Below are 16,403 nucleotides of genomic sequence, written 5' to 3' on the forward strand. Positions count from 1 at the left end.
ATAAAAACTTTCTAAATTATTTGAATAATTACAAAAATGGTTGCAAAAAAAATAACAGCATCACACAAATGGCATTAAGGCTATAGTGGAAATCATTACCAGTATGTATATAAAATCATCCACATTGGTATATACTGTGTGGTTTAGATCATGGTTTTTAAAAACTGGTACCCCCAGGGCCTGCAGAACATTTTATAGAAAAGTGTGTAAAAGAATATGTAAAACAAGGACAAAAAAAAACTAAACAAAAAAAAACCTTTTACCTAATTTTATGTTATTTCAATTTCATTCTATTCTATTTTCTGAAGACTACATTTGAATTTCAGTTGAATTCTTTTTACATTTTTATGTTCATACATGTACCATTACTCTAGAATGCAGAAAAATATGCAGCAATTATTTTAGAGATAATGTTTTATATTTTAAGCCAATTATTTAATCTGGTTCAAATGCTCTATGCAAATTTCGTTACCTGAAAATACAGCTTTCTTTTATATGAAGGAAGGAGTCCCTCGCAAGAGGATCATCATATTTGGGGGTCCTTTGCATCAACCCCTGGTTTAGATGATGATGCCAACTAAATGCCAATTAAAATTACTATTGTGTAAAAAAGTGTAATGTCAATATGGTTAAAAGGGTCATGACTTAAGTAATCACATTTTCCTTGATCTCTTGACATATAAGAGGTCATTGTAATATAAAAACATGCTGTAAGTTTCAGAACTCAAATCTTCCTCCTCACTGCAAAAAGAGCATTTGTTGAAACCAAGCTGCCAAAATGATTCATTCTTTACTCTCTCCACATTGTGATGTCACACTGTGGTAGACATTAAGCATCTGACCTTCTCCACAAATACACATCAACGCTAGTTTACCTTTAATCATGTTCCTAGGCTTGCCCATTAGCAGTGAGCAGTGAGATGGTAAGGAGAGAGAGAAGGTCAGTCAAGAGCAGAGAGCCAATCATAACAGTGTGTGTTTACTGTCTTAAAGGAGTAGCAGCACCAAAACCGTGTTTCTGACTGAGGGTCAGAATGAGGGTGGAAAATGATAATAATTTACAAATATATTTTTGGTGCAAAAAAATGTTAAATGTTTTTTAAATGAACCTTAAAGAACATTTTAAAATTATAAAGAAGGCATGTCATGCCCCCTTTAATATACCTTCAAATGCTCTCTCTTTCCACAGGATTGCCCTTTGGCCTGGGTTAACACAATGGTGTTTGACTATAAGGACTGCCTAAAGACTGGTGAATTTTCCCTGTCCACCTGGCCCTCCGTTCCAGGTACTTGCTAATTAAAGCTGCTTCTCTTGGTATGACATTTGGTTGGCGAGATATTTTAAAGAATTCTCTAGTACTCCCTTGTAGGAAGGATTACACAGCATGTTCTGAATGTTGTGGCGGAGTTCCCTTCTTTTGAATAGTCATGTCTGATATCGCAGACAGTAAAGGACCTCTAATTTGGTTTTAATGGCCAATGTCTTCATTTTCAGATGATAAAGGTGATCTATTGAATCCTATGGGCACTGTGGAGAAAAATCCAAATATTGACAGCACTGCTGGTCTCCTGATTCGGTTTCCCAACATCAGACCACACCCACTGTACTTTCCTCCATTCGAAAAGGTGCCTTTTTGTGGTTCCCCATAATGGTTGTAGCGTTCTCGTAATGTCTAATGCAATAAATGCTATATGTTTTTTGAAAATGGATTGTAATTGATATTGCATTTGAAAGCTCTTAATTCGATCCCTATGATCTTATTGTTTTCAGCTAAATGAGCTGGGGCTAAATGGTGAAAAGGTCATTGCTACAAAAGAAGAGGTGAGGAATTGCATTCATCGGTCTGTTAAAAGGGAAAAATACTAAATGTTTACTAAACAAAGGGCCTGGATTTCTAAAGCACTATTATGAGTTGTGGTTGACCAAGGCAATGAACATGTTCCAATTATTGATTCAGATCACTTACGATGCAGATGCTGAAATTCTGGCCTAATTCTGTCTTCTCTCTCTTCAGCACATGAAATTGAGAGAGATAGTGGACAATAAGAACCACACAGAGTTCTTCGAGGATGAGAAGGAGCTCCTGTGGAAACTGAGAGGGGAAGTGAGGCAGCGCTACCCAGAGAGTCTGCCCAAACTCTTGCTCATCACTAAGTGGAACAAACACGAAGATGTGGCTCAGGTAGGATGAAGCACTGCTTCACCTGTTTTTAAGGGCTAGTCCCTTTAAAATAAATAAATAAAAAATATGCTTGCAGATACACTGTTTTGCTGATAAGCAGTGTTACAAGCTCTAGGGCCTTGTTAAATATGTGCCACAGATTTATGATTGTGAAAGTCTGTTCTGTTTGAACATGGTATTCATTTTATTTGTCCAGGTCTTAAAAAAGGTCTTAAATTTGACTAATCCTGACTAATTGAGGCTACCTTTTCTCTTTCTATCAGTTTACTTAAAAATTTGTTCTAAATAAGGGATACAAAGAGATATCAAATGAAGATAATTTACAAAAAGTACATAAGTTTATGTTTACCTTTCAGTCTATATGTATATATGTGGTCTATGAGATGACCGTGGTTTCCTTGGAATTATCAGGGAATCTTAATGTTGTGATTTCCAGACCTGGAAAAGTCATTGAAATGAATACAATCTAAAATAAAAAGTAATGGAATTGTCTTACACACAGACACCACCCAAAATGCTTTATTTCTAAAATGCATTGTTTTTTTTGTTTTTTTTAGATGGTTTATTTATTGCAGAAATGGCCAGACCTGCCCGCTCTTCATGCTCTAGAGCTTCTGGACTACAGTTTCCCTGACCCTCATGTCCGTTCCTTCACCATCCGCTGCCTCAGGAAGCTGCGGTGGGTGGCACTGCCTCGCTCATCAACACCTGCTCTTTCATCTCTGCTCTCGAGAGCTATTCTCAAGAGCTAGTGGGGATCATGTCTGTCATGAATACTTAATAATATTAATTATATATATTATAATATTATTACTTAATACTTAAATTAATTGATTGAGCCTTATTTAGTTATTCAGAAGTGATATAGATGTAGTATATTGTTACAAATGGCTAATCTGTAATTACATTTAAAATGTTTTTTTTTCTTCAACAGGGATGATGAGTTATTTCAGTACATTTTGCAACTGGTTCAGGTGCTGAAGTATGAATCTTACCTGGATTGTGACTTGACCAGTTTTCTTCTGGAGAGAGCCCTGGTCAACAAGAAGATTGGCCACTTCTTATTTTGGCACCTCAGGTACAATCTGGCTTCACAGCAGTTTTGTAGTGCTCTACAGTTATTGTGCCCTTCTGTTCCTGCGGGTGTAATTTTGGTTTTGGTTTTGGTTTGCTCTCTCTGAAGGTCAGAAATGCACGTCCCCTCAGTCAGCTTGAGATTTGGACTTATTTTGGAGGCGTATTGCCGTGGAAGCATCTATCACATCAAAAGTTTGATGAAGCAGGTGTGTTACAGTTATTCCTAATGTTTTCAATTGATGTCTCTTAATAAGTCCTGTACTTTTCTTTATATTCATTATTAGCTATTTTCAAATTTAGATTTGTACTTTTTCTTTCCTTGTTCATTATGTTCACAAATTGTTTGCTGAAAATATAATTATCTAAAATGGGAAAAATTTCAAACAGACCTGTGGACACCACAATATACATTAGATTAACCTACATTTTTTCCACTTACTTTACAAAGTTGCAGATGTACTGTGCTTGGCATCAGCCTTACTCTGTTTTAACCCTGCAGCTACACTCATTGACAATATTTCTTTATTTTCTTGTCTTTTGTGCCCTAGTGTGAACTGCTAAAGCTGTTCACTTTTGTATCATGATCTCGGGTGCACTTCTCGGAACTTGCAGCACATATATATTACTTGTCTTTTTTTCTCAGTTACTCGTTCTGATAATAGCCTCTTTGCAACAAGCCCTTTCTTGGAATTCGCTTTGGAAACTTTCAAGAACATACAGTAAATGTACATATTTAAATGCTGTATAGTAAGTGAAGACATACATTTTGCCCATTGTTGCAGGAACATCTTTCTTCTTTGTAGCCACAGTTCCATAGTAACTGTGAGCAAAAGCTGTGTTCATTTGAATGTTTAATAATAGCCAAACGACTGGAGGGAAGAGGAACTGCACAGTGTTGTTCAAAGTTTGTAGCTGCAGCTGCTTTTACTTATCACCAGTGTTGGGTGTAATGAATTACTGTAATTAAATCACTTTTTTCATTGAAAATGTAAGGGATTACTCTTATTTTTTCAGTAATTTAATATGTTACTCTGATGTAATTGTTTTAAATGTATAGACTATAAAACAATTCTATTTAAAACAATAGTGAATTTAAAATTGAAATGTAAAGTTTAATGTTAAAATGTATGTTTTCTAGTTTAATGCTGCCCCCTTAAATTCTTTGGACAGTTCATGAATAATTTATTTGATTTTATATTATTTATTTGAAAGAATTAAAAGAACAGTTTCATGTCTATCCTTGTATTTTTCATCTGGTTGAGGATGATAAGGGTTCTAGAAAGTAATTGTTTGAAAAGTATTTGCATTACTTAAAACTAGAGTGATTAGCACTGTAATCTAATTACCCTGTTGAAGATGTAATTAGTATTTAGTAATTAATTACTTTTTTAGAGTAACTTACGCAACACTGTTTATCACCTCAAATGTTGTTGAGTATCACACCCCTGTCTAGAGTTCTTGTTGGGACTGCATTATTATGGCTGTATTGTACATATTTGTGTGTAAATGAATTTACAAATACAGTGCGGTTCAAAAGGCTGAGTGCACTTGTGAAAAGGCTTTTATTTAGCATTTTTCTCATTTAATGAAAAAAAAAAAAAATCAGAACAAATGATAGAATAAGTGTAACAATTTGAGTGGAATGTTGAATTTTTTTAATAAAATACGTGAATTTCTTAGTATTTAGTACAGTATGTCTAACTTTTGCTCTAATGACAGTATGCACTCCAGCTGGAATGAAAACCTGATGATCCGTGTTATCAAGCACAGTTAAAGAGATGGTTCACCCAAAAATAAAAATTATCTCATCATTTACTCATCCTCATGCCATCCCAGATGAGTATGACTTTCTTTCTTCTGCTGAACACAAACAAAGATTTTAAGAAGAATATCTCAGCTTTGTAGGTCCTCACAATGTAAGTGAATGGGTACCAAAATGTTTAAGCTTTAAAAAGCACATAAATTCAGCATAAAACTAATCCATAAGACTCCAGTGGCTAAAACCATGTCTTCAGAAGCTATATGATATGTGTGGGTGAGAAACAGATCAATATTTAAGTTCCTTTTTTCTATACATTCCCCTCCCTGCCCAGTAGGTGGCAATATGCATGAGAATGTGAATTGCCGAAAACAAAAGAAAAAGTGAAAGTAGAGATTGATGGTAGAAAAGTACTTAAATATTGATCTGTTTCTCACTCACACCTATCATATAGCTTCTGAAGACATGGATTTAACCACTGGAGTCTTATGGATTACTTTTATGATGCCTGTATATGCTTTTTGGAGCATAATGTTTTTGCTACATACCTCATTTGTGTTTGGCAGAAAATAGAAAGTCATAGACATCTGGGATGGCAAGAGGGTGATTAAATTAGAGAATTTTCATTTTTGGGTGAACTATCCCTTTAACCTTTTTAATGCCATACATTTTCTTATTTGATCATTGAATCTTAAATATTTTGGCACTATTCTGCACATAATGTTTCTTTGTTTTAAATTTTTCAGAATCCTTAAACTTGGTTTATTTCCAGGTTTATATTATATATTGAGTCCTAAATTGTCTGTGTGACTTTCAGAACCTCACCGTATGTATACTTATTATGCATAGTATATACTTAATGTCTCTTGTATACTTCTATACTTGTATACTCTTGTATCTCCTGTAGAATGAGGCTCTAAATAAGATGAAGGCTCTGAATGACTTTGTGAAGTCAGGCAGTCAGAAGGCGACCAGAATACAGACTACAGAAGACATGAAATTGTGCATTAAACAAGACACTTATATGGAAGCACTCTCAGATGTTGTGTCCCCTCTTAACCCAAGCATCCTGCTGTGTGAAATCTGGTAACACTCACATATCATTCTTGCATGTTAATGCATGTAAATAATTTGGATTATAAGGATGACTGGAGGAAAGATGTTCACATTTATGTCCGAAGTGTGTAATTTGTGTACGTCTTGGGGCAAAAATAAAAACGAACATGTTTCCAGAACACGCACACCAATCTATGATTGGTTGGACTAATAGATATGGGTGAGCCAATGTTGCTATGTTGGATGTGGTCAGGATGCTCAAAATTTTTTAGAATTAAATCACCAGGAAATGCATGCTACATTTTAATTATATAATCTAAATTAAACAGTTAAAATCTAGTCAGACACATGCCCCCTCATGGACAATGACTGTGATGCCCCAGTTCTTTAAATGTATGTTTGTTTTACTTTAATCGTGGTGGTGGGTTTTCTTTCTGTCTTAAATATATTTTCGAGGCTGTTGTGTCAGATCTTGGTTAGTGATAGTTCACTCGTGTTAAATGATATTTCCCTATTTGGTTGACGTGCTACAGATTGTATGTGATTTTGTGATAGAACTACTGATTGCGCAAAACACCCTTTCCAAGTAATCTCTCATTATACCATTTTATTATTGAAAACCGTAACTACATCTTTATAATGACATACATAATGCACAAAATTTGAAGGGTTAAATTTGCCTATCAGTAATACCCTAAAGTCAAAAGAAAAGAGGCTATTTTGCAAGTGTTTGAGTACTTGTGCTGTTTTTTTATGTTAATCTTTTTTGCTTTAGTGCAGACAAGTGTAAGTTCATGGACTCTAAGATGAAACCTCTGTGGCTGATGTACAAGAACAAATATGACACCGAGGGCATTATTTTCAAGAATGGAGATGGTATGCGGACAAATATATGCTACCTCATTTTATGGTCATCTTTTGGTCCCATTCAAGGCACACATGCATAATAACAGCATTGCTGTTTTCTGTTATATTAACTAGAATTTGATCAAGACATTGACCTTTGTCTCCAATGTTTTTAGATCTGAGGCAGGACATGCTAACCCTTCAAATGATTCAGCTGATGGATGTTTTGTGGAAGACGGAGGGTCTTGACCTTAGGTTTGTATTGTTGACTTTGTTCCACATTGCTGTTATATTTACATACAATTGGATAAATAGTATTTTGATACACAAAACCATCTACCAGTATTGGGGAAGCTACTTTGAAACTGTAACTTCCCAAGCTACAAGCTAGTTATAATTTAAAGTACAGCCCAGTTACCCTTTTAAAAGATTACATTATTTAATTCTGCAATGAGAGCAGCATTTACCTGCACAGAAGCAATGAAGATCTCAATTAGGGTGACAGCATTCAACTGAACAAATACATTTATATATTTATTTAATTCATTTTTTACTATAAATTCTCCTCCTCTACTTGAATTGAATAGATGAATCATTTATTTGTACCTGTTCATTTACATAAACCATCTGAACGAAGCGATTTTCAATGCTACATATTGTAATGTTTTGTGATGCTACATTGTTACTCACTGGGAAAAGTAGCTCGTTTCTTGGAAAATTCAGTCATCATTTACTCATCCTTGTGTTGTTCTAAAAACCTGTATGATTTTCATTCCTTCAAGGAATGCAGAAAGAAATGTTAAAGCACTAAAAGCCTCAGTCACCATTCACTTTCACTGCGTCTTTTTTCCAAACAATGGAAGTGAATGGTGACTAAAGCTGTCATTGTTTTTGAAATGGTAAATGTTTAAAAATAAAAAAAATTCTGCGAGCTATATTTTTAAGTTAGTAACGTTGGGACTTTAGTTAGTTGCTTGCTAACACTGCCACCTACTGTATGGTTGATTTTTGAGAGGATTCTTATGAAATGCTAAATAATGTCCTCCAACTTGGGGGTTTACCAGTAACAGGGGTGCAAGGTAATTCAAATAAATTGTTTGTTTGGTGCCAGAATGCTGCCCTACGGATGTCTTTCCACTGGGAGTAAGACAGGTCTTATCGAGGTGGTGAAAAACTCAGACACTATCGCCAACATCCAGAGAAACAACAGCAACAGTGCGGCCACTGCTGCCTTCAACAAAGATGCTCTTCTCAACTGGCTCAAGTCCAAGAACCCAGGGTGAGCAACACGCCTTCCAGCCCTAACAGAATGCATGGTGTGAACATGGCAAGCAAGCAAATTGTATCTGAATATTTAGAGTACCGTCAAACCTCACTCAAAGGGTTAAACTTCTCTGTACACATTTGACATGTTAGTGTGCCTGAAACTTTTGCTCCCAAGTTATCAACCACTATAGTGCAACATCAAAGTGTTGGTTGTGAAAGTTTCAGCAAAAGACAAAAATGTACCCTACATAGTTCTGTGCATGCATTTACATTTGTTATTTTTAAGTTGTTGTGTTTGTAATTATAACTAGTATGATACAAGCTGAACATTCCACTTACACACTAATATGTTTTCTTTTGATCCATCCACACTGATATGCCAATTTTTTCCACCAGAAACTGAGCTTTTGGAAAATGCTCTCCCAAGTGGTTACATTTGACAATGGCGTCTTCGGGTTGTTGTTTGTACAGGGAAAATGGAGATGTTTGAAAATGATGATGTATTTGTTTTCATGTGAAGCAGTTTTGTGATCCATTTAACCCAAAACATTCAAGATGGTGGCACATTTTGTAGCGGTGTTGTTGTGCCTGTTATTCACTTTGATAGCATTGTTAAAGATAAATGTTTCTTTGTACAAATTGCAAATTACATTCCTTCAAATACAACAGGAAGTTTAATGATAATTGGTGTCTGATGGCGGAACTCGAGGACAATTGTATTTCAGACCATACACGTTAATGAAGCAGGGCCATGCTTCTTACGTTTTTTTTTCCCTTGCATGCGCAGTAAGGGGATTTAAAGGGGTCATGACATGAGAAACCAAATTTGCCTTGATCTTTTGGTATATAAGAGGTCTTTGTATCATTAAAACGTCCTGCAAGTTTAATATTTTAAGACGTCCTCCCCATTCTAAACGAATCATTTATTTAATCAAGCTCAAAATACAGCTCGTTCTGGATTCATGGTTAGAAGTGGCGTGTCGGTTAGAAGTGGCGTACCAGCGTTTGCATATGACCGCCTCCAGCACAAGATAACTACGCTTTAAGCGCCAAGACAACTCACGCTCATTTCAGTATCGCCGTCGCCTCACAAGTGTTCAGTCGATGGACAGCGAGCTCTGACAGAGACTACTTGTGCACAGGAAAATTACGATGCCACACAGATGTGCTGTTCCTGGCTGTGGTCAAACAAAACCTCTGAATAAGCTGCCGAAAGATCCAGGCGTCAGGGAAAAATGGATGCAGTTTATTTTTTGCGGGCGTCCCAGTCACGGCAGTGTTAACTTAAGCGTTTGTTCTGTACATTTTAAGGATGACTGTTTTGAGAACAAATCTCAATATGATGCTGGCTTTGCCAGAAAACTGTTGCTCAAAGATAAGTCCGTGCCGACTATTCTGGGAACAACGGCGGCACTAAACTGTAAGTAATCTATTTTAAACTTTAAACTACTTTTTAAAGCGCAATTTCATTCATTATGAATAATCACAGTGTTTTTACTTAGTTTACTTGCATATTGTTCTGGCTGGGAGCGTCAATAATTGATACATAGGCACTGGCGTTAGCCAATCATAACAGTGAGCGTTAACACTGAAGTCTTAAATGGAAAGCGCCCCCAAAACAGACTGTTTGAATCAGAGGATGAGAAACAGGGTGGGAAAAGGTCATAAATCACTAGATTTTAAAAGTTTTTCTTAAAAAAAAAAATATTAATACTATAATTGCACCTAAGGGAACATAATAATACAATAAAAAAACCCATGTCATGACCCCTTTAAGCATTTTCAGACGTTTCACTGTGGACAAACAACTTTTGGAAAACATTTGAAGACGCCAGTGTGGACTGAGAGCATTTTGGAAATGAAAATGCTCTTTTCAAATTTATCCAGATTAATGTGAACTTAGTCAAACTTTTATAGTACCCTAGTTACCAACCACAATAGTGTAATATTAAAGGTGTTTTGGTTGTGAAAGATGCATCAGCTGCAGGGGCATAACTACTGGGAGGGCAAGGTGGGCAGCCACCCAGGGTCTGTGGTAAGAGGGAGGCCCATGTAGGTCGACAAAAAGAACTATAAAACTGAATGGGGCCGACAGGCATTGAAAAATTACTGAGGCCCCCCCAAACGAAGGGGCCCAACAGGTTCTTTGCACAAGGGCCTGTAAGATCCAAGTTACGCCACTGAGTAGAAGACTAAATTTACCCTTCGTAGTGCTGTGCATGCAATTACTTTTTTCCACTAAAGTGACTAAGTTGTTGTGTTTGTTATGAGAACTTCTAAGATACAAGTTGAACTTAGGCCACATTCACGCTAATGTTTGCCTTTGAAAATGCATTCATTTAGCTACGTTTTGGCCTTCTGTTCAAACTGAGACAGCGTTTTTGTCCAGCGAAAACTGAGCTTTTCGAAAACGCTCTCCAAGTGGTTAAATTTGAAAATGGTGTCTTCACGTTGTAGTGTGGAGGGGGAAATGCAGATATTTCACATGATAACAATTATTTGTTGTCATGTGACACTGTCATGCGATCCATTCAATGCAAAAAAATCAAGATGGTGGCCTGTGTTGTAGCGGCATTGTTGTGCCTGCTGTCTACTTTGATAGCATTGGTAAATATAAATGTTACTTTGTACTATGTTCACATTGCATTCCTTCAAAGGCAATGGGAAGGTTACTTGAAACTGCTGTCTAGCGGCAAAACTAGTATAATTGCGGTTTAGACCGTACATGGAAATGGCCCAGGTCCATGCTTCTTACGTTTTTTTACGCCCGTATGCGCATTTTTTCAACGTTTTAGTATGGACGAAGAACTTTTGGAAAATGTTTGAAAACCGTAGTGTGGACGGAGAGCGTTTCGAAAATTCTGTTTTCAAATTTATCTGAATTAATGTGGACCTAGCCTGAGAACTTTTATAGCAACCAAGTTACCAACCACTATAGTGCCACATCAAAGGCATTTTAGTTGCGAAAGAAACAGCAGAAGACTAAATTTACCCTGCATGGTGCTGTGCGTGCAATTACATTTGTTTTTTGCAGGTGTTTTCCAACAAAACGACTTTTAGTTGTTGCATTTTTTTTATAATAACTACTAAGATACAAGCTGAACTTAGATGAAACCACAAAGAGTGTTGCATTGCATAACACATGTAGTTTGAGGTGTAGATCCGGTAATGTAAGAGAGAAAATCATGCTGTGTTAATATGACATTTTCCAGATTGGACTAATTGTTAGAGTCTTATGTGTCTTGCTGACATCATTGACCTTTAAATAATTTGTGTGAAGTTTTAGCATGCAAGCACTTAAACTAGCTCAGTGAGTCTAGCTCCTCAGAAACGTATAGCCACTGATGCATAAAAGACCACTGATGCATGTTTGAAACCGATATATGCCCCCTGTGGACATATCCAGTTTTGTGCACTGGTTGTTGCTTACTGTAAACGTTGTGCTATACTGTAAGAAATCATTTACATCTGAGACTCTTTATTCCCGTCCATTGTGCACAAATTGGATGCTGTACGTCATTGTTTTTATATTTCCAGAAACAAGGAGAGACGCAAGCAATTATTACTGAGCTGTTTAATGTATCTGTCACTGAAAGCCATTGAATGACAGTTCTTTGTAATATAACTTCATTTGGAGTCTGAGCTAGTGAGGAAAGGGGGCCAAACAGGAAGACACATAAACTATTAACTCGCCAATGTCTGGGGTGAGCCAGAAACACAGCTTTATCTGAAAATGTTTAACACTAATGAGAAAGGCAACCTTCTGTGACTCGCCGAATATTTGTGTACGTGTCAATGGGTTTACAAACAGGAAGGTAGTAGGGACAAGAATTGGTTAATAAGAATTCAAACATGTTATTCTTTCTATATTAATCTAAACAGGGATAAACTGGATCAAGCCATTGAGGAATTCACCCTTTCCTGTGCGGGCTACTGTGTAGCTACATATGTTCTGGGAATAGGGGACCGTCACAGTGACAATATCATGATTAGCGAAACGGGGCAGGTAAGAGTAAACTTCTTGTACTCACTGGCCTTTCGAGTGCATGTGTGCAAAGTTGTGGTATCACAAGATGGCACCAGCGTTTAATGCCATTGTATAGAGATGGTCAGATTATATTTCACATACACAAAGCAACATCAGTGTAATCAGTTTATCTGATTGCCTCCTTTTAATAATAGTTGTTTATAATAGATGCTTTTGAATGGTGTACATAATAGCAACAACATCAATGTAGTATACTTATCTTCTGGGTTATTTCTGTTTTTTGTGTGTGTGTGTGTGCAGTTATTCCATATAGATTTCGGGCACTTTTTGGGGAACTTCAAGAGCAAATTCGGGATCAACAGGGAACGTGTGCCTTTCATTCTGACATATGACTTTGTCCATGTTATTCAGGAGGGACGGACCAACAATAACGAGAAATTTGAACGGTCAGTGCAGAGAATTCCTAAAGAAACCTAAGAGTAATTAATTTCTTGATTTCCAAATCGACACCACACAGTTTGTTGTCATTAGAACATATTTACTAGTTCCATTTTAGTAATATTTTCATTTTTAAAACTGTTTCCACAGAAGTACACGCATCATTACTCACTCTCATGCTATCCCAGAAATGTATGACTGGACACACATATTAATTCTCCTCCCCTTCACATATGACACAATAGTTTTAACTCATGTATCATCTTTGCAGTTTAAATAAACCATAATTGACACCTACTTCAAAAGTGTCTTGCTTTGATTCCTCTGTCCTTGTTTCCTTTCGTTGGATCCTTTCCTCATTTTCTAAGAGGGTGAAGTGAGGAATGGAAGCAAGGAATGGAAACAAGGATGCACAATTATAGAAATGAGAAGCACCCATAGCGCTATGTTGTGCTAGAAAGTGTAATTGAGCTCAAAATCATGATTGCCAAGGAGATTGTTGATGTTAAGCTTCATAGTATAAAATGGGCATGGGGGTCCTGGGTAGCTCAGCAAGTATTGACTCTGACTACCACCCCTGGAGTCACAAGTTCAAATCCAGGGTGTGCTGAGTGACTCCATCTAGGTCTCCTAAGCAATAAAATTGGCCTGGTTACTAGGGAGGGTAGAGTCACATGGGGTAATCTCCTTGTAGTCGCGATTTAGTGGTTTTCGCTCTCAATGAGGCACGTGGTGAGTTGTGCGTGGATCGCGGAAAGACCACGAGCTTCCGCTGTGTCTTGCACGACAAGCCATGTGATAAGATGCATGGATTGATGGTCTCAGTAGCGGAGGCAACTGAGACTTGTCCTCCGCCACCCGGATTGAGGTTAGTAACCACGTCACCACGAGGACCTACTAAGTTTTGGTAATTGGGCATTCCAAATTGGGGAGAAAAGGGGAAACAAAAAAACGAACAAAAATGGCCATGAGGGTTAGTAAATGATGACAGAATTTTCATTTTTGGGTGAACTATTCATTTAAATGCAAAAAACCTTACTCCAGATTATCATTAATCTATTAAATGTGTCTTTGACAGGTTTCGGGAGTGCTGTGAACAAGCTTATAAGATCCTTTGTCGGAATGGGACTCTTTTTGTGAATCTCTTTGCCTTGATGAAAGCTGCAGGACTCCCTGAACTCAGTTCTTCCAAAGACATTCAGTACTTAAAGGTAAGAATTATTGAGAATTATAAACTATATGAGCTAAACTGAGAAAAATTATAATGTATAATCAGCAGGTCATTATGGCAAAATAAACCCCCTCAAGGGGGATAATGATGCAGGGTTCTATTATTTTTACTTTGCAAATAAATACAAAATATTGATTTGAGTTTAAATTATTTTTGTATTTGAAAAGAGACCATAGAGAGACCTGAAACTAGCACAGCTACTGTAGTCAGTAGCCTGGAACAACTATCAATTATAGTGAATGCCGTGATTATTCCTCAAATTCAGTGTTTCCCAACCAGGGGTACCATGCTGGTACAGAAGCAGGTTCCAGGGGGTACTCGAAAAGAGTCATATTTTGTTTGTTTAACTTATATGACTTAAAATAAATGGGATTATGGCAGCGTAAAAATATAGATTTCCCAATTAATCTTAATCTTAATTTGAAAGATCTCAATATCTATTCTCAAAGTCCCAAGATCGATCTTTTATCATTATTATTATTATTATTATTATTATTATTATTTATTATCAGCACTGAGATACTTTTACTGCGTGTTGAGAGTTTAGTTTGACTTGTTTCGTTTAATGGGTGTTCAAAGATAAGATCCATAAAATTAATTATTTGTTGATAATATCTCTTTTAATATCCTTTCTGTTCTTCACAGTCAGTTGTTGATCTAAAAAACAAAAAATAAAAATGCTATTCTAATAAAGAAGACGTGCATTAATATGCGCTCACAAAACAAAACACTGAACAGCCAGTTGTCTTAAAGAGACAGTACCGTTTTAGTAATGGTTCTTCATATCAATGTTAATACTTGTAATTAGAACAAATTATGCAAGTAAACTATAAACATCTGAAACATTTAAAAGATACCCTGTATAATTAAATGGCATTAGTCTGTTCCAGTAGTTTCACAGCTTGTATGGCCTGGTTTTGTTTTTGTTGTTGTCGATGAATAAACATCAGTAGCTGTCAACTTCCTATTACAAAATTCAAGATAACATTAAATGATTATTAAATGATAATAATGACTTTGGTACAGATCTTTGGTTATGTGACGATGAAGGGGTACTTGAGCCTTACGAAAATTTCTGTGGGGTTACTTACGACAAAAAAGGACTGTTGTATATCAGAATTAAATTGGAACAAAGCAATAACCAGTAGATCATTTAGTGTTTCATTCATTTGAGGACAAGTTATTCTCTTATTAGGCTGATTCACAGTATGTTCACTGGTGACATTCCTCCTTCATTAAGGTTGATTGACTTGTTTAATTTCTCCAAGGACTCTTTGGCACTGGGGAAATCTGAGGAGGAGGCACTGAAGAACTTTAAAGTGAAATTTAATGAAGCTCTAAGAGAGAGCTGGAAGACCAAGGTGAATTGGATGATGCACTCTTTTGCCAAAGATAACAGATAAACAGCACTTGTTTCATGAACTGCTATGGGAGAGCCACCAAAATCCTCTTGATGCTGAGTTTTTAGTTAAACTGATGCAGCTTTAGACAGAATATTTAGTTGCACTGCTGAGTTTTATTCATTGAATTATAGGTGACAGATCACATCAACGGCTGTTTAGGGAATGTTTACATCTGTAACTTAATAGTAAATAATTATATACATTTGTTTTGGTGAGATTTCAAGTTTCAGATTTCATATGTTGTAATTGCAACACGATGCACTGGGGATCCAAGCTACTATTTTAGGGTTTGCGTGCCACTGGTTTGTTTCTGTAATACTGCACAGGATAAATAACAAGCAGTTTTGGTTCAGGAGAAGAAAACACTTTTTTGTTTTCATATCGTTTACATTCAGTTTTGGGATTTTTCGTTACCAGTTTACTTGAATGTGTTTGATTGTACATATTGATTTGTGTATCAGGCATATATATATATATATATATATATACAGTCCTTGCAGAGTATTTTGAATTGTTTTGAATTATTTTTAAAACAGGAATTGTTCATCTGGAAAGCTTTGTATAGTGGTGTATATGAGAAGACATTTTCTATGTCAATGTAGATATGAGCCTTAAATATTTTGTATTAGTGGGGTAATCTGTGCCTTTGGGATGAGACGCAAGCCATCTTGAAGACATTTCCAAAGAGTTTGCTTTTTGTTTCGTGAAATGAGTTCAAAGGATGTATGACTTGAACTACTGTACTATGTATCAGGGTGAAGTTAAAAAAGAAATATTATTGCATTGTAGAAAATTGCTCGTCTTAATCGTGTGCCTATTTTAAATATCAATGAAATCTAAGTAGTGTTTTCTCTTCCGGATAAACCTTTAAAAATTCTAGAATGTATTGCCACAGTATACTGGAAGCCACTGCTAGATGATTTATGAAGATAAATACTTTCTAAAAAGATGCCTCTCGAATGTGAATTTTTGAAGAAGAGATTCAAATCCATTGAATCTTTACATACATAAGAAGTCCTGAAAAACAGCCATCACATAGAATTGTATTAACATAAGGACCTATTATAATGTAAGGAATGTTGGTGCATTACTATCTGTTGGACTATTAACTGGGGTACATCATTATTTTGTCTTTGGTTGTGTGCCATGATCTCTA

The 16,403-nt window shown here is 36.2% G+C and overlaps 1 protein-coding gene across 1 annotated transcript in view; it reads left to right on the plus strand.

The window, feature by feature from the left end:
- LOC127619325 (phosphatidylinositol 4,5-bisphosphate 3-kinase catalytic subunit delta isoform-like) overlaps nt 1-16,397 on the plus strand; it is a 31,703-nt gene extending 15,306 nt beyond the window's left edge. Inside the window, exons 9-23 of the mRNA XM_052092207.1 lie at nt 1,190-1,286; nt 1,496-1,626; nt 1,772-1,822; nt 2,016-2,183; nt 2,741-2,862; nt 3,118-3,261; nt 3,367-3,466; nt 5,927-6,105; nt 6,851-6,951; nt 7,098-7,176; nt 8,033-8,200; nt 12,070-12,193; nt 12,476-12,621; nt 13,692-13,824; nt 15,113-16,397. Of these exons, the coding sequence (XP_051948167.1) occupies nt 1,190-1,286; nt 1,496-1,626; nt 1,772-1,822; nt 2,016-2,183; nt 2,741-2,862; nt 3,118-3,261; nt 3,367-3,466; nt 5,927-6,105; nt 6,851-6,951; nt 7,098-7,176; nt 8,033-8,200; nt 12,070-12,193; nt 12,476-12,621; nt 13,692-13,824; nt 15,113-15,247 (1,878 nt within the window). The 3' untranslated portion in view covers nt 15,248-16,397. The remainder of the gene's footprint in view (nt 1-1,189; nt 1,287-1,495; nt 1,627-1,771; nt 1,823-2,015; nt 2,184-2,740; nt 2,863-3,117; nt 3,262-3,366; nt 3,467-5,926; nt 6,106-6,850; nt 6,952-7,097; nt 7,177-8,032; nt 8,201-12,069; nt 12,194-12,475; nt 12,622-13,691; nt 13,825-15,112) is intronic.
- The last annotated feature ends 6 nt before the right edge of the window (nt 16,398-16,403 follow it).

This window comes from Xyrauchen texanus, chromosome 25 (genome assembly GCF_025860055.1).
Source record: "Xyrauchen texanus isolate HMW12.3.18 chromosome 25, RBS_HiC_50CHRs, whole genome shotgun sequence".
Taxonomy (NCBI): Eukaryota; Metazoa; Chordata; class Actinopteri; order Cypriniformes; family Catostomidae; genus Xyrauchen; species Xyrauchen texanus.